Source organism: Loa loa, assembly GCF_000183805.2.
Source record: "Loa loa unplaced genomic scaffold supercont3.20, whole genome shotgun sequence".
Lineage (NCBI taxonomy): Eukaryota > Metazoa > Nematoda > Chromadorea > Rhabditida > Onchocercidae > Loa > Loa loa.
Window position 1 is genome coordinate 456,405 of NW_018108200.1, and position 17,783 is coordinate 474,187.

Below are 17,783 nucleotides of genomic sequence, written 5' to 3' on the forward strand. Positions count from 1 at the left end.
CTCTCTCTCTCTCTCTCTCTCTCTCTCTCTCTCTCTCTCTCTCTTTCCCTCTCCTCTTTATGTTTCGAAAACTTGTTTGTCAGAAGTCGAAGTGCAACTAAGAAAAGCTAAATGGGGTAGATCTTAAGAAATAGATATCTTAGTGCTTGGGTATTCAAGAATCATTTAGAATTTCGACTTACTGTTTTGGCTTTCGAGTTTAGAATTTAACATTTGCAGGACAGCTGGCAGCAATGATATTTGCTGCCCAAAGAATAGCGAAAGAGGATCCAAGTCTTGCTGAAAATATTGGTCTGTTGCTGGTTGTAAGTGAAGAACTTGATCACATTGGCATGGTGGTATGTTTCCCGCAAAATATTTTCAAAATTCATGGATTACTATTATTATGAAAGTTTTCATAACAATAATAATTGTTGAAATAGTAATTGTTATGAAACTTTTAAAATATCGCTTAATTCTTCATCTCCTTAATCATCTTTTCATGAGAGGAGTAGTGAAGGAAGTACAGTTGACAGAAAAGAAAGGGTATGAAAAACTCGATTAATTTCTCATTATCATTTGTGTATCACATGTGCCGTTTTTCAGGAAGCAAATAATCTAGGATTGGTTCCGGAATTTTTTATGATCGGTGAACCAACCGAATTAAAATTTGGTCGTTTACAGAAAGGAGCAGTGAAAGTAAGTCACATTACATGAGATGTAGGTCAGATTAAATGTTGGAGGAATAAGTTTGCCACTTTTCAGTGTTCAGAGGGACTTTATAATAAAGACTTCAGGCATAGGCATCAAAAATAACAAGCTTATTATGGCTAGATTTTAAGTTAAGAAACAGGTCTTTGACATCCGTAAGATGCCAAAATTTCAGGAAAGTGATTCGTGGCGTCAGTAAGTTTTCTTGCTGCTGGTTTGGCACCCAAGTCTAAAATTACACCTTTTTAGACGGTAATATATTAATTGCTCATTAAGCTGCCTCACAGACTCCAAATGGTCATATCAGTAAGTTATGACTTACTGCATAGGTTTCCAGGGACACAAGGATACACTTGGGAAATAATGCCTTGTTAAGCCATAATAATTGAGTTGAACGATAACCTCATAAAAAATTCCAGGACTGTCTCTATGCTCAGAGAAAAGGAAAATTGACCGTTGTCCATCTTTTACATTTTACCAAGCAACTTAATTTCTTCCGTTCCAAGTTTCTGTTTTTGAAGTATTCTGTCCTTTTCAGGTAATATTAAAAGTTCATGGAAAAGCGGCACATTCTGGTTATCCTCATCTGGGTGATAGTGCTATCGATAAGCTGCTGGATATTCTACATGATATCCGAACTCACGAGTGGCCATCAGACAAAACATTTGGTCTGCACCACTTATTGTATTTGTATAATTTGAAGAACAATATCCAGCGTTTGTTGCTGTCTTCTAGGTTCTGGTTACTTTTTCTTGCAGAAATTTCGGGTATAATGCAGTTATGGCAGTTACAAGAAAACTGTACTCGGTTTTCTCACATATATTTCCAAAAATGTTGGATTAGTCAATGATAGACTTTTTCGCAAGGGATTGAAACTATAATTTATGTCAGGATGATCCAGTTAATTTCACTTCAATTCTTTGCCATTTTTCAAATGAAAACATATTATCAGGATCAACAACCGTTAATATTGGCCTTATATCGGGCGGCGAAGCGTTAAATGCGTTGGCGGAACATGCTTCGGCAGCCATTTTCTTCCGCGTAACTACATCTACTGCTGATATTTTGAAACAGTTGGAAATTATTGTTGATGGACGTGCCAAAATTGACCAGTCATTTGGCAAAAATGAACCAATATTTCTCACAGGTATTCAACTTTTCCTAAGGACTCAAGGACATATATAGTTGGTATTTTTGAAATTATTAATATGCAGTCTTCTACTTTTCTTACAATTAGAAAATATTGAACTATATTAATTATGGTCTATTCAATCTAGTAGCTTTAAACTGAAATTTAACCGAATTTTTCTACACACTTTATTTTACATACACACTTTATTTTTATTCTATATTCAGTCAAGATTGCTTTTTTCTAGCTCCACCACCACCTTACGACTCAGAAGTGGTGGCATTCAATACCGATTTACCTTATTTCATAGCACGTGATAAACTGAAAGCAGCGTACTTATTTGGAGCAGGTTCGATAACAAATGCGCATTCCAAAGATGAGCACATTCTTGTGGAGGATCTTAAGAAAGCGGTCGAAATTCATGTTTCTATTTTTAAGTATACTCTGAAGACCGCAAATACTTAACCAAGCGAAAAATTGATTTTAGGAGTTATAGGACCATCGATATTGGAAATTTGGTGTCTTATGATAACAAACAAAATACATTTTATTTTGATGATTTGATATACTTCATTTTTATCTTCTCTTTTTAAATACTTTTTCTATATTTTTTAAGAATTATAATGTATGCATTGGGCCATTCTGCTCAGAATTTAATTCCAAATGGGATTGAAATCACATTCGCTCGGAACCTTATCTTTTCGATTTAAATTTTGGTTCGAAATTATTGGGATTTCGTAGACTGCCTCGTCACTTCTGCACTGCTCTCTGACGTTTAGATTTGGTTTTTTGTTTTTATATAATTCTAAATAATTCAAAAACAAACGAAAGACCGAATTTAAACGTTAGGGAGCAATGCAGAAGTGACCAATTCTAATAAAAACCTCATTATTTTGTAACGAAATTTAATTCTATGTTCATTATGTTTTCCGTACTCATCTTCCCAGTTTGGTCAAGTGTCGTTTGTATACAGTATACTTTAATTATAATCCTCACTGGGTTCATCTGTTTTCTAAAAGTGTTGCTGAAATAAAATTTACGAAAAATCGTAAACATTCGACTTTGTCAATTCAAGTTGGAAAGTTTACTTGTCATAAGAAAAAGGTAAAGATTTACGGAAAAACTATGTATCGAGTCTGGAATCTAACCCTGCTTATAACCTATTCGTGTTTTGGTGAGGGATTCATTTCCATCAACAGTAATCTGCTGTAAGGATGAAATCGATTAACTCATCCTTGAGAATTTGCAGTGCATTTTATATCGTAAATTATGGGAAAATGATTTCAGCTCATAAAGAATAAAAGTTTGGAAAAAATTAGACTTCTAGTCTGGAATCAGCCAACTGAATCACCACTGGGAAAATTGGGTTGACGTTGACTTTGACTTCCCAGAAATGATCACTGTTATCACAATTTCCGTGCTTTCACCCAGTGTAATGATTGGTGTTCTATAGTTTCATCTCAAAAGTTTGAGTGGATTCACGATGATCTCACTTTCATCGCCTGCATCTTACCATTTTTTTTGCATTACCTTTGACAAAGTGGGCTAATTGGAAAAGAGAAACAAGGTAAATGTAGATCTCGAATTTTGAAGTTCAATCTTGGAACTTTTGGCATAAGTCATTAGCTTTCTATGTTTTATGGAAATATACTAGGAAATTTCATTAGATTAAGCAAATCTAATGCGAAATGTTGGAGAGAACTCAAACATGAGTTATTGTTTACCAACTGATATTTTGGCAGTTTTAAGATATGAATCACGAAGAAACGCAAACTGAGGAGCTTGAAGCGCTTGGAATGATCTTTTCGAACGAGCTGGAAGTTGTGTCCAGCGAATACCCCAATATCGCCTTGAGAATGTCATTGCCGTCTCATCAGGTAGCTCCTTAAAATTATTCCTTCGTAATATTATTAACTCTTTGCTTTTTTCTAATGTGGTTTCAATAGATTCTACATATCATCATCCTTTACTTCCCAACAAAGTGAATCGTTTCATCGGAACTAATATTTTCTAAAATTATTAACGATTTTGCCACATAAAACGACCCCACATATAAACTAATGTTGTGCTGAAATGCAATGGATTCTAAATCGTTTTACTTGGCTTTGTGAAGGTACTGCTGGTTTCCAGAGTTCTATGACGTGAAATTTCATGTGTCATACGTAATGCGGTTGTCTGCAGATTAATTTGTCGAAATGAGGGAATTGATGGTTCAAGTTTTTATATTTGGTCCCCATTGCTTTCGCTCTTGAGCATTTTTCGATTTTAAGGGGAAAGATTTTTCCTCTATGTTCGAAGTGACGTTAAGCCTTCGGTTGTCAGCAGATTATCCGGATGTTGTACCAGAAATTGAAATCTCTGGGTTGGAGTGTATATTCAGTAGTAAACGTATTGAAAAAGTGCAGAGAATATTGTGTGGTGTAGCGCAGGATAATCTCGGTATGCCAATGGTATTCACCATCGTATCAGCTTTGCAGGTTTTTGTTACTTTGCAAAATTTTGTATTCATCTAATTGCAGAGGGAAATTGTGGTACTTTTTCCACTTCGTCTTTTGTTTCAAAAAAAAATGAAAGGGGGAGTTTGACGACCAACACCTCGTGTATCAACCATCAAACCATCCTTTTATACTTACTTTTCCTCTCAACTGCTCGAAGGAACAGTTCTCATGGGAATCAAGATATTTTATCTTGATTTTATAGGATGAAATTGGATATTTAATAGAAGATTTAGAAGCCGAAAAAATAAAAGCAGAGAAAAAAGCGGTGAAAGAAAAAGAAGAGCAAGAAAGAAAGAAATTTGGAGGTTTTTTTTGTTTTTCATTTTAGTATTGTGGGAAGATAGGCGTGATGGTATGGAAATGTTAATTCTAACTGTTTAAACTTTTTCCCGCCAAAATTTACAAGAATTAAAGCCGATTTATCTAGCAAATCTTTCACAAGGATTAGACAAAGTATTGAAAGATTAATAGTATAAGAAAGTTACCTTATCACATTTCTGAAGCATTTTATCCAGTTTGAGTAGCGTTTTGAGATGTTTTCTGTTGCATGTTATCATTTAAATAATTTCTACGATAGTATGGAACTACAGATATATACTTTAAGTGAATTCGTTGATCAGTTTTTCATGCTGAAATTAGTCAACTTGCGCGTTCCTTATGAAAATAGGACGGTACTTTGTTGTTTATAATTTCATCATTTTGGCACTAAATTCTAAATAACTTATATTTAAGGAAAAAAGGAAATCTGAAGAAGTCTAAAGTTGTGTAATCTTCATGTTTCTTAAGATTTCGGGATTCTTCAAAGTTATCCAGTGGCTATTATTTCCATACAAGTTATTTTAATGAGTGAACTTTCAGAAGGCAATAGAAAATGAAAACGTTTTAAAAAATCGTAAAAGGGAGAGTAGGATTTTGGCTATGTTTCAGTTTTCTACTCCAAATTGTACCCATTTTCTTTTCAAAGGAAAATGTAACAGAGATGATTGTATTCACCGACTGTTGGCATTTCTTTACCGTACATTAGTGAAGTAATGAATTGTCGTTCATCTGTTGATTGTATTGCCCTACCTTTTAGATTTTATTGACTGCAGGAGCATTAAATGTTTAGTGTGAGGAGTCCAGTGTGTTTAAGATGCTGTAGGGTATAAAGGCAGTAAATGATTTCGTTAGTACGAGAAACGAGAATTACTACTGCAGTTATTGCTGTTTTCGCTGCCTTTCCTGCAACCACCAAACTGGTGTGACACGAAATGACAAGGATAACTGCATTTGAATACCATGCTTCTCGCGTCTCTTTTCGCATTCCTACATTCTCTTTTATTTTCTCTCCATTCTCTGTTAATACTATCACTTTTGCTACTATTTCTACCACTATCTGGGGTATAATTTGGACAAAATTGAACTATAATAGTTTTTGTATGACGTCTCACACGTTCCTCCTCTCTTTGATTTATTACCCAGTTTTTTTTGACTGCTTTATTCATCTCCATTTTCGTCGTACTTCTTTATAATTGAAGTGTTTTCTTATTGTTCTTAATCATTATTTGGTTTATAAGATAGAAAAGTAATTTATTGGTGAATCAGAGGATTTGAGTCTTAAAATCTTTAAAATTATGAAAATGGTTGTAAATGCGACCGGTTTTCTACGGCTATGGAAGTTGTGATTTCGGCAGTATTTTATGAAGTCTTCTCCAAGTTCTGTCCAATTTGCAGGCACTCGAGTAACTCCCGAAGCGTTTCTAGCATGGAAGAAAAAATTCGACGCCGAAATACGAGCTGTCGAAGAGAAGGAGAAATGGGTGAAATTTTGTTTTTTGTTCTTTTTTTTATTCAGTTTGGAGTCGCAGCAATTGTTTTTCAATTTGTTTTGTTTTTGAATTCCAGTGAAACTTTTTGAAATTTCTAAGGATTATTTAGATTTTCTTTCCCACATCCTTGTTTTTTACCTACATGTTAGAAACTGAGCATGAAATTCATACACCAACATTATCATGATTCCTAGCACGTCAATACATATAAAATGCATCAGTGCGCCTTGAAAAATTACATTTTGTGGATTCTTTATGAGGTAAAAGTGAGAATGATCAGTCTGCTTATTTTAAAAAGAATTGATAAGAGGTGAAAATTTATCCCCGGCTTCTGTGTAGAAGATGGCAAATCGATGGAGTTTTACTACAAGGGCATTTTGCTGCCAAGCTTCTTTGCAATAAAAAATGATATGGTGACTTTGCAAAAAGATGATGAGCTGTTTGAGGGAATTCAGCTGAACCCAGGAAGCTTATTGCCGTCAGTCGTATATATTAACTGAGCAAACCCTTTTTTTTTATAGAATTTTTCAAGAATGTAGGCGGTAAACATATTTGTAATTATTGTTAACATTCGTTTGATGGATTTATCGAAGGAAATCGGAACGTTTTTGTTTGCACAGGGTACTCTGTTGCGAAGCTATGCGTCTATGGCAATAATTATAACGGTCAATTCCCAACCGACCTTGAACTTCTTCGTGCCATTACTTTTCTTTATCCCAGATACTACTGAAATGCTAATAAACTATGTTATTCGTGAAATTAAGGAAGTCAAGAGGTCTGATTTTATTTCACTGGCAGTACCAAGTTGTATACGTCGCATATTCTTCCCCGAAGTTTTTTATCCTCCTATACAACTGTGTTCTGAAAGTGATTGTAAAGTGTTACAGAAAATTTTACAATTTTTGAGTGCAGTTGCACAGAGAAATTTCCTTCTGAATTTTTCGAATAACAGATTTTTCCTGGCAGTTTTCATAATTATTATTATATGATTAATGAATCAGTTTATTAACTTTAATGCTGATGACAAGTAAACCTGTATTAAATCTATTGTTTAGAAATAAATAAACTTAAAAACTTATTTCCAAATTTTTGAGTGTGAAAAGGACTGCTGCGATTAGTGATTATAGTTGACACTTGTTTTGAAAAGTGCTCATAGTATCTACAATGCTTTTAAAGAAAGTCATTACATATTTTTGTATGTATGGTATGTAGTTATGAAGAACGACCTCTAGTGTGTTGATTCTTTCCAACGGACATAGACTTCAAGTTAATGTTGTATACTATTATCTGCTGGAAAGACACGTCTTCCACTTTCCCACATTATCTAGTCTTTTGATGCTAGCCATCATTCGATCATTCGTTTACTTTTTTATATTTAGTAGTAAGTAGTTTTTAATAACACAATTTTTGCGTTCTGTAATCGGGATTTAATTAATTCAGACCGATTCATCAAATTTTTGAGATTTCTCAAACATGCGATTTATTTCATTTAGAGAATCGAAAAATGGGTTTTTTTTTTTTTCAGATTAATGAAGTAGAGAGAACTCGAAAATTAACGGGTAAACAGTTATTCCTTCGTGATTCAACGTTGAATTTATCTGATGTAGCACTTATGCAAACAGCAGGCAATGAAATTGAATTCGATGAATCACTCTTCGATGAGGTTAGTATTAATTAAATACTGTTGCAGAACATTAGTTTCAAGAATGGACGACTGTAGTTGTGTAGTTTTTTTTGTGTAGTTTGAAAAATGGATGACTCCACTGGTAAGTATCATATACAAATAAAGTATCATATACAAATATATTGTACATATATACATAATCTTACCAAAACGAAGTCACAGATGACAGATGTTGTTACTTGTGAAGTAGACGGTTCTGATTGGAAGTTTAACAAAGGTAAATTAATGTAAAATTAGTAAGAACTTTGGAACTTTGGAATCTACTCAGTAAGAACTTTAGCGACCTCATTTTTTAGGTAATACTTTCTTTGGTGATGTCTCCGCTAATTTCTTTGGTTTGAAATTAGTTTTGCTCATAAAAGACTTTTCACATGTTTAGCAAAACTAATTAGGATTTTGTTTTAAAATAACTAAAATACTTAAAATTTATAGCGCAGATGACAAATGTTGTTACCTGCAAAGTAGACAGTTCTGATTGCAGGCTTAATAAAGGTAAATTAGTGTGGAATTCATCTACTTAGTGAGAATTTTGGCGACCTGCTATTTCAATGTTCAATTGTCTAACTGTTTAAGAATTTCTCAAACATTTGAATAAAAAATATAAAGATTGGTACTTTTCAACTAGATTTAAAGTTTCATTTCGTCTTCAGCTAGGGCAGTGTTTCATTCCACAACTTCTGGCCTTTTTTTCAATCATATTTTTTACTGATTCATTTTTTTACCACACCATATTTTATGCGATAATACTAATTTGTCTTAGTTTCCTTTCCTGGCTTTCGTTTTCCCTACTTTTCTCCGCGTTTCTGAAAGTTTCTATTTTTGAATTCCTTAGCTGCTCTATCACATGGAGTTTAAGAATTTGTAATAGGAACTTTCAGAAAATTTCACATGAAGTGTTCAAATGTTTTTTTAGAAAGTTATTCAAGTTCATGTATTGATGCTAGATTATATTATAGAAATGCACAGGAGTTTCCTTCAGTGTTCAAAGTTAAGTAGTCAGCAGGCAGTCTTATCGATTTTTTCTCAGATAACAATCCTTACCTCACGTATATTGCCCTGTTACCTTTTTTGAAGGGCATGTAATTATAAATTCAAAAATAATTTAAAGTTCATCAGAGAAGGCTAAGATTTCCTCGAAGTTAATGAACAAATCTGAAACTCATGTTATATATAAATAGGACATGATTAATCCTCTTGCCTTTGTTTAGAAAATAAGCATACATTTGTATACATTATTATCCATCTGTATTTTGAAAATATTCAGGATACTGGTGGTTTAGATTCCGGTGAGAATGACTAAGAACAACAATGAAGGGAATTATTGCTTCAGATTCAGGTGCAACCATTTACACGATTTTGAAATTTTACTTTTATGTTTGGATTTTCTTCAACTCTCATATTTTAGATTTGTTGTTAGCTTGCATAATTTCTTTCTAAATATAATCTCCTCATGCTGGCGTATTTTAGAATACAGTCTGAAAAAAAAAAAACTTGCATCGGTGATCGAGCGCTGTCATCTAGTTCTTTCGCCGTTCTACTCGGAAATTTAAAACCGTTTGTTAAAGACAATTTATTTCTTTTGGTATGTTTTTCCATCGTTCAAAATTAATTTATTTGGATTTCGTGTATGGTGTTAATTGATTATTTGTGTTTTTAAATCATGCAGTTTCGAATGGTATGAATATTGTTACCAACGTTATTGTATAATTATAAAAGTTATAATTGCCGGATAGTCGTGTTAAGTCATATTGATTGTATAATGCAGCGCATGATCCTTTTTACCACTAGGGATGAAGTCAAGTTACATTCAAATCTGTTATTTTTTTGAATTTTTCAAATTTTTAATGTTTCTTTCTTTACTCCAAGGACAAACCCATATTCTATTTTCTTGTGATATGTTAACATAAATAATTTCTATTAGTGACAAAGTAATGCTTGTAAGCTTTTATAACTTAGCTTGTTTATCGACATGATACTTTTCAATGCACTTATGGAGACTTTCATGGAAGCTCGTTTATCTCTTGGTTTGTGTGCTTCTATTACTTCTTTTATTTTTTGATATTTATTCCATGTTCCGGTAATTCAAAATAAATTGCTGAAGCCTCTAATTTTAAATGTCGTATATAGATAAAGAAATCAAATTTTAGGTAATGTCCATGAACTTCATGCCTCTAAAGGATCCTATAGTTATTACATTGTCAACACCAGCGATTTCTTTGAATGGTCAAATTTGGAGCCGTATTACCGATATATGTATCTTACATAGGCGAGAGATTTTGAGATTCGCTAGAAACTTCCTAATACTAATCTTTTACTTATTTCCTGATTTTCTTCCAAAAAAAAACTAAAAGTGTTTATATCGCCAAATAGCTATTTTTAATTCTAAATCTTGGTGAAAGAGTGAGATTTTGAAAGTTTGGGTTGTAAAGACTCCCATGTAGATGCAAGGGATTAAATAATTGGAATTGGAACAAGTGATGAATTACGTTTGGAATAATTAGGCTGATAATTCTTTCAGCAATTAAATTTTTATGAAATAGTAATAATTGATGAAGTCGTTAACTTTGTGTCCATTCAATGTTTGAGTGTTTTTTCTTACCGTTTTGCTTGATGTTTTTTGAAAAGAGCGAGAAATAAAAGAGTTTTTATTTAAATGGAAAGCATTTTTGTTGAACAACGGTTGCTTTAAACCAAAATGGCTATCCTTTTCCTAATACATTGTTCTGGAAGTTTAGCGAACCGTAACTCGAGCGTTTTGTATGGTCTTGGGTTGATAATGATTATTCGTAAAGTGATAGCCGGTATTGTTTCGGTATCTGTCTATTTAAATATAGACCATTACCAGTTTAATGTTTGAGAACTTTGTTAACAGTAACGTTTATGTGAAGGAAGAGGTTAGGTGTGAAGCGGTTGAGTTTTTACTGTTGATCACAAATCCAGTTTAAGATATTTGTTTCTTTACGAAGGGAATAACAAAACAGATTGTCAAAAAAATTTTTTTTGACATATGTTAGATCTATTTAATGGATTTTGCGAACTATGGGACATGAGCTGATTTGTGATCAAATCTTGCTTTATTCAAACGGCAAATTATGAGTTAGGAAGCATCAATCACCATTTAACAGCAAATGTGATTTCTGATAAATCATCCAAGATGATTTGTTCGTGTAATTACGAAATACGTGAGCATCCTGCTGTGTCCGCTTTCTCTTGATAAGGTCTTAGAAGTGTTTAAGCGCTGCAGATATGTTTTGAAGAATTACAATTTATATTTGTTTACAAACTAAATTGGCTACGGGCTTAAAGCTTCTTGATTTTTAAAATGTCTTTTGATAATGTGACAGTAGCGGAATCGATGGATGACGAACTTTAGAACATTGCATGTTACGCCTCCGCTACATTGGCAATAAATAATGGATAAATCCTGTCCTCTTGGCAGTCGCCGTTTTTTACCTGGAAAATTATTCTCCTTAGATGATAGTTCTGGTTGTAAGCTCAAAGTGCTTTATCATTTTTGCATACTGGTCTTTTGCTGTCAGTTTTTACCGTTTGACATTTATGGATTTATGGGAATTGATTTGTTTGAATGTTTGTTACAAATCCTCTTTTAGGTGTACTTTTGTTGACGATGGCGACTTTCTCTTATACCTTTCGCCGGGATATCCCTCAGCTAAGGAAAGACTGGCAATCGCATTATTTTGTTGTCTTTATTTTGTATTTGCAATGGTCGTTTTTCCCATAAATCGGAAAGAGTTAAAGTGGAGAGATGGAAGTCCTGTGTTGATATTAAAAATTTTGATCTTATATTCATTCAGTTACTTAGGAAAGATTTAAATCCAAAGTAGGCAGGTATTTCGAGATTCCAATTCCTCATTATATGTTGGTTGTCACTTTGTTTTGATTTGTTTGTTTACGAAATCATTATGAAACTAACCATAGTATATGTGAGCTACGTTCTTCACTAATGGTTTGGTGTAGGCATTTAGTAAACAAAAATTATTGTTTGCAGGGTTGAATGTCGTGGAAGTCGGACGGTCCGCCGTCCAGTCATGGTTCATATTCTCCATCATCTGGACAATATAGCTCAGGTGTAAGTGATTATTCTATTAAGCTTTTGCAAAGACTTTTGGGGTCCGGAATGATGGGTAAGATTATTATCTAAAGACTTTGGTAACTATTAGAAGACGTCAAATATCGTAGTCTCCGGATGTTTTATGTAGTACGCCTCTCTTATTGGTAACGTCGCAACGTACCGAATATTGATCTCAAAGATCTCAAAAGAAGAGATTCATCGTATCAGATATGCATCATACATTGTGATCTGCCCATTATTGCACTGTGATGGAGCAGTAATTAGCAATTATATGGACAAAATAAATGACAGTTGACTGGGAAACCTTCTTTCTGCTGTTACTCCTTTTTTATTTTTAAACTTCAGCTCCTTATTGCAGTCTAACGGTCGGAACAGTGCTGCTCGTATTTTCCAGCCGCTGCATACTCTACTTCCTACATTTTTACAAGTGACTTTATTTCTTGATTCACTCCACTTCTTTGTTTTGAGCAAGGCATCACTTTTTTTTCGTCGATATATTTTGAACTGTAGTAGTGAAAATCCTTATCATCAGTTCAGCTTCTAATTCTTAACCAAATACGACGTAAATAAAGAGGAGAATGCATATGCTGTTATTAACTTATTAAAAGTAATTATTCCAGGTGAAGTCGAAATTTGACTCAGAATGGCGACGCTTTTCGATACAGTTTCAGGATAGCAAACCTCCATCTTATGAAGAATTTCGTACATTGGTCGAAGGCCTTCATTCTTTACACAATATACCTTTTACACTGTGCTATACAAGCCATTCTGGAGACCTCTTGCCTATTACTAATGATGATGTAAGTTATTTCTTTTCCTCATGGAAGAGTTAAGGGTGATTTAGATAAGACATTGTTTTGACTTGCAGAGATTTGCCTTTTTTAAATACTTTTGCAAACACGAACACTACAACACAAATTCTATGAATGAATGAAAGTTTAGCCGATAGTAGAAAAAAAGAGTTCGATGATATTGAAAGTGAAAGTGGTTTAGTTAAAATGTAAAATTAAAGTTGAAATGTATTCCTTATTGTCATTTAGTACAGTACTTGTTTACACAAAACTGTTTTGCATAGAATTTCCGAAAATCTTTTGAATCGGCCCGTCCAATACTGCGGCTGTTGATACAGAGAAAGGGCGAATCCTGGGAAGAGAAATATGGCTACGGTACAGATACAATTGATCGACGACGCAAAGGGTTGTCACTGTTGATACCAACAGTTTCCAGGCCTCCCAAAAGAACATACAATATTTCAAACCCAGAAGATTTTCGGCAGGTTAATCTTTGTTCTTGTTTTATAGTTTTCTGACACATTCTTTTCCGAAAACTCACTTTAAAGACTACACCTACTCACTTACATATTTCAAATAATATTTCTTCCTTTTTCGTAGATTTTGTTTTTAACTTCCAGCTATTTTGGATTTATTGATTGCAACTTCTAAATGAGATTAGTTTAAATCAATATCTATTTCAGGTATCTGCAATAATAGATGTGGACATTGTTCCAGAAGCTCATCGTCGAGTACGACTTTGTAAACACGGCAGTGATCGTCCTTTAGGATTTTATATTAGAGATGGTAATATTACATAATTGGATTAAATGTATTTAACGTAGTAGCATAATTTTAACACACTAATTTAAAATTTTGCTTATCATGGTAATTCAACTTCAGATCAATAAAATCAATTTACTTAGATATCGTTTTAGGTCTTTTTGTTTTAATTTCCGATCTTACGTTTTTTTTTCATTTAATAATTTTAATTGGAGTTAACGGTGGTAAAATTGGGAAAATAAATTATGTCATTCAAACTATCTTTTCTTTCAGGAATATAAAATTTAACACATCATAATTTCAGGAACATCAGTAAGAGTAACTCCACAAGGTGTGATGAAAATACAAGGGATTTTTATCAGCCGTCTCGTTGAAGGCGGTTTGGCTGAGTCTACCGGCTTATTAGCGGTTAATGATGAAGTACTGGAAGTAAATGGTATTGAGGTTTGTTTTTAATATTTCAGAATAATTTTTTCCTTTAAAAAATGAGGGATAGGATATTTGTAAGTTCTTTTGTTCTTTTGCACTTCCAGTCGATAATGTTAATGTCGTCCGGTCTTTTTTGTTTTGCGTTTTATGCATTGTTTTTAGGTACAAGGCAAAACTTTAGACCAAGTAACAGATATGATGGTGGCAAATGCTCAGAATTTGATAATTACTGTGAAACCAGCGAACCAAAGGAACACCCTGCAACGTGGCGTACATTCACGTATCTCAGATTGGACTGGGACTTCTGAAGATACATTAATGGCGCAGAAGCGAGATAATAATAATGATATGCACGGCACGAACGGGTAGGTTTTCAAACGTAAATAATTGAATGCGTTTTATATAACTTTTGAATAGTAGTCTGCTAAACCTAGTTTTTGTTGGTATCAATTCTTGCATCTCTTGAAAAAGAAAACGATGGTCCCGACATTCAAAAATGTTTGTCAAACTAAATAAATATGTAAATTTCTTTTCTTCAGTGAATTGTCAAGGAGATACCGAAATAACAAGGAGCTGAGTGATGAAGATTCCGATGAAGATATTGTTGTTGATCACACCAAAGAAAACACTGGTAACACAGCATCAGAAGGCCATCATCACAGGTACCAAAGAAATCGATAGATTCCATTTGTTTGTCAACAATATACTGTGAACCTTTCACTTTTATTAATCATACCAACTGACTTATGACTCAACTCCTCCGGCTTAGGAGTTTAACTAAAATTAATTATTGACAAAATCTCAAATTCTTGTGATTCGTTTTCCTGGTTTGGAAAGTTGAAGTGTATTTGTACCAAAAATATTCCATTCATAATTAAGACGGTATGCAATACAGTGTAACGTTACTGTTTTCTCCAGAAGAGAAATTCCGGACTCTTTTGTTAACTTTTCATTCGTATAACTTGTCAAAAATTTACATTAGATTGGGTTTTTTGCGTTCGTCTGTTTGTCATTCGCGCCTTAATTTTATAATTTATTTTTTGTTTTACCCCAACCGCTGTGCCTTCACGCTTTTTATATCACTTGATAAAACACTTTGTGATTTTTTTTTCAAATTTTTAAAATTCACTTTGAGCTGTACTTGTGGGATGATTGATTCTTTTGAATAATGTGTTTTTTTTTTTATCCTTTTTTTTAAGAACAGGTCAATTCAGTGCGCGTGTTTTAATTGTGTATTTCGAACACATTTCTGCCTTTCATAAAAGTACATATTGTCTACCATTTGATTTTGTCCTTTCCCCTCTGAAATTTGTTTTTCAAATGCAAAAGTTTTGTCTTAGAATATATAATATAGCTCACCATCTCTTTTGAATTGACTGGATCTGTTTTGGTTGGGCCGCGTTCTTCATCATTCAGGTGGAAAAATTTTTTTTTCCATTTTGCTTACTGTCCCTGAACCTGTTGTAGTTTCTTGAGTTCATGTATAATATCATGATTGTATTATACTGCATATTTTCAAACTTAGATATTTATGCAAGACCATCCGTTAGAAGTGTTTGTTTTGCTCTTTTAGTTATGATGGAGATTATATTCAAATCACTAAAAGTTTGCACTTGGTATTTATATTCGCATGACATTTGGTGGAAGCCGTCACAAGTTCTAAACGAATTCCAACTCCATGCAGTCTACTGTTGAAGAGATTGTTTTTCAAAATTTCTTCTAGAATACTACTTGCATCATTGTTACGATCATTGTTTATCCTTTTTTTGCGTATATTATCCTTGTGTTTCGAAAACATGGAGTAGGTTGCTGTGCCGAATACAACAGATAAACGTCAGATCATCCATCGTTGTCGTGAATAAATTTGCAACAGATCCTTTCCTAGTATGTCCCGCTGATCTCCAGTCCCGAGTTGTCTGTTGCTGACGCAGACTAGTGAAACTTTTGCGTGGTGACCCACTTGATATGGTCTCGGGCCGTGTTATGGACAGTTTTTCAGAGAGATGACAGATTAGTAGACTGTTTTGGAGTGTTTCGGTAATTGCTTCACATCGGTATACGGAACTGTTACTGAGAGTTTGAGCGAGATCCCGAACTCTCCCTCGTCCTTCAGAAAGTATTTTTCCCGGTTGTTCCATATTAAAGCAGTTGGAAAAACCGATGCATTTCAAAAGTAGGACGTTTATCGCGCGGTTTGTCGAGTCTATTTTCTAGGTGATTCATTGATATTTTCCGACGTTTGACAGGGCTCCTCGAGAGAAAAATTACTCCAGATGTTCCCAACAATCCTCTTAAAAGTGTATTTCATATATTTAGTATTGCATTCTCCTTCTTGTTCACTCAGTGACAGTGATGGATTCAATTCTTGGCTGCTTTTTCTTTGTATTTTCTCCGTATTACATTCTTGTAAAGATTCCTTTTTTTTATTTTGACAATGGGTTATCCGTTCCCTTATATTTGTGAACTGGTTTTCGTAGTTTTTTTTTTCAGATTTCTTAATAAGTTCCATATCTTTTCCTCAGTTTGCTTTTTCTCCATTCAAAATCTTATCATACATTGTTCCATACCGCCTTTTTTGGATTGCCATTTGTGAAGTTACTATAACCTACTGTTGACATACGTATTGTAATCTGAATATACCCAAAAGTGATGTTCCAGCCATATGCTGATTTATTTACTGTTTGTTTGGCCTTATCGTTTTCTTATCAACCCGTTTTATCGCCGTCGCCCACTTGCATCCCAGATCGTGAAAAGTTACATTCAGAGCCGTAAATACCCCACGTGGACATCATTTTTTCTACCGTATCGGTAATAACTATTTTGCAATGTTTATTATCATTTCACAAGAAGAAAATGTAGAAATATTGCCTACAGAAACTTTAGGAATACGTTTTTCGATTTTATTATTCAAAAAGCCACTTATAATTGATTTTTATTATTCTTCGCCATTTGAGGGACGTTCAGGACGACAATTTCGGCGATATATATTTCAATTTTGATGTTAATGGCCATAATTACTGCATTTTGAGGTATGTTATTGCGTTTCTTTCTTCGAAAATTGCTGTTAACGTTGACAATACTTTTCATTGCTGTATCTTAGAATATTTTCCTTATGTTTGTTTAAAAATCATGTACAGCAAGGGAGAGAAAGAGAGGAATAGTTGCTCGATTAGCGTTTTATTGATCTGCTGTTGGTCATGTGACGAATACTGCTGCTGAGTAAATAATTTTTATCGGCCCTTTGTTCGATGAGGATGGTTATGTTTGTCGTCTTTTTATGTATACAGTCAGGTCCATAAACATGAATTCTAAATGAAGACTGATGACTATTCTTTCATGACGGCTTTCATGGTTAAAAAATTCCCGAAACATTTGTTATGCGGAAAAAAAACAATACTATTGTCATTGACAGTGTGTGAAAAGCCTGATATATAGCATGGGATAAATCAAATAAGCATCCATATGTATCGTGCAGACAAAGTTAATTTTTAGATTTCGTCCTTGGTCGGAATCTTTGCAGATTATGAGTATTACCTCATTTTAATTAATAATTTCTAATAAATTTCTGTCCTACAGAACTATGCGTATTGTTTTTTAGAAAAGGAAGTAACATAATTGATTGCGAATTAAATGTAGTTGAACACATGAACACATTCTTGCATGTGTTTATGCTCCAGCAATCTGTGCGATTGTTAAGGTGTTGGAGAGGAATACATGTGAGGTACGGCCTTCTCATTAAGGATTTTCGTTTCGTTCACCTCATTTCTGGATAAGAACCATTATTATGAGGCTTTCTACTGCTGCTAAAATATGTATTTTCTAAAGGTCATTTTACATCACTCGCTATTAATGCTGTGGCTTCTTAGAGAGCACTGTCAACAACCCAATTCATCTGAAGA

General features: G+C 33.7%; 4 protein-coding genes across 4 annotated transcripts; 3 read left to right on the plus strand and 1 right to left on the minus strand.

The window, feature by feature from the left end:
- The first annotated feature begins 217 nt into the window (after window positions 1-217).
- Window positions 218-2,865, plus strand: LOAG_01495 (peptidase dimerization domain-containing protein). Its single transcript, XM_003137034.2, has 5 exons — window positions 218-338; window positions 586-678; window positions 1,229-1,358; window positions 1,643-1,837; window positions 2,067-2,865. The coding sequence occupies exons 1-5, from the start codon at window positions 234-236 to the stop codon at window positions 2,282-2,284; spliced, it is 741 nt and encodes a 246-aa protein (XP_003137082.1). The 5' UTR covers window positions 218-233; the 3' UTR covers window positions 2,285-2,865.
- Window positions 2,866-3,558: 693 nt separating this feature from the next.
- LOAG_01496 (hypothetical protein) lies at window positions 3,559-9,265 on the plus strand. The gene is made up of 6 exons (XM_020445768.1): window positions 3,559-3,696; window positions 4,090-4,296; window positions 4,520-4,622; window positions 6,031-6,116; window positions 7,651-7,788; window positions 9,074-9,265. The coding sequence occupies exons 1-6, from the start codon at window positions 3,571-3,573 to the stop codon at window positions 9,107-9,109; spliced, it is 696 nt and encodes a 231-aa protein (XP_020303807.1). The 5' UTR covers window positions 3,559-3,570; the 3' UTR covers window positions 9,110-9,265.
- A 2,547-nt stretch (window positions 9,266-11,812) lies between these two features.
- Window positions 11,813-14,754, plus strand: LOAG_01497 (PAR-6 protein). Its single transcript, XM_003137036.2, has 8 exons — window positions 11,813-11,899; window positions 12,261-12,329; window positions 12,523-12,702; window positions 12,978-13,178; window positions 13,377-13,479; window positions 13,760-13,899; window positions 14,047-14,249; window positions 14,424-14,754. Exons 1-8 carry the CDS (start codon window positions 11,825-11,827, stop codon window positions 14,563-14,565), a joined length of 1,113 nt encoding a protein of 370 aa, XP_003137084.1. The 5' UTR covers window positions 11,813-11,824; the 3' UTR covers window positions 14,566-14,754.
- Window positions 14,755-15,205: 451 nt separating this feature from the next.
- Window positions 15,206-16,022, minus strand: LOAG_01498 (hypothetical protein; the record flags this gene model as incomplete). The annotated part of the gene is made up of 1 exon (XM_003137037.2): window positions 15,206-16,022. The coding sequence occupies one exon, from the start codon at window positions 16,020-16,022 to the stop codon at window positions 15,660-15,662; it is 363 nt and encodes a 120-aa protein (XP_003137085.1). The 3' UTR covers window positions 15,206-15,659.
- Between the last annotated feature and the right edge of the window lie 1,761 nt (window positions 16,023-17,783).

What these genes read in the sequence shown, in the direction of transcription:
- LOAG_01495 (XM_003137034.2), top strand. Translation starts at nt 234, where the DNA reads ATGATATTTGCTGCCCAAAGAATAGCGAAAGAGGATCCAAGTCTTGCT. An exon ending in TTGATCACATTGGCATGGTG is followed by an intron (nt 339 to 585) that starts GTATGTTTCCCG and finishes GCCGTTTTTCAG; the next exon opens with GAAGCAAATAATCTAGGATT. An exon ending in TACAGAAAGGAGCAGTGAAA is followed by an intron (nt 679 to 1,228) that starts GTAAGTCACATT and finishes TGTCCTTTTCAG; the next exon opens with GTAATATTAAAAGTTCATGG.
- LOAG_01496 (XM_020445768.1), top strand. Translation starts at nt 3,571, where the DNA reads ATGAATCACGAAGAAACGCAAACTGAGGAGCTTGAAGCGCTTGGAATG. An exon ending in AGAAAGAAAGAAATTTGGAG is followed by an intron (nt 4,623 to 6,030) that starts GTTTTTTTTGTT and finishes TCCAATTTGCAG; the next exon opens with GCACTCGAGTAACTCCCGAA. An exon ending in ATGAATCACTCTTCGATGAG is followed by an intron (nt 7,789 to 9,073) that starts GTTAGTATTAAT and finishes GAAAATATTCAG; the next exon opens with GATACTGGTGGTTTAGATTC.
- LOAG_01497 (XM_003137036.2), top strand. Translation starts at nt 11,825, where the DNA reads ATGTCGTGGAAGTCGGACGGTCCGCCGTCCAGTCATGGTTCATATTCT. An exon ending in ACCCAGAAGATTTTCGGCAG is followed by an intron (nt 13,179 to 13,376) that starts GTTAATCTTTGT and finishes TATCTATTTCAG; the next exon opens with GTATCTGCAATAATAGATGT. An exon ending in AGGATTTTATATTAGAGATG is followed by an intron (nt 13,480 to 13,759) that starts GTAATATTACAT and finishes TCATAATTTCAG; the next exon opens with GAACATCAGTAAGAGTAACT.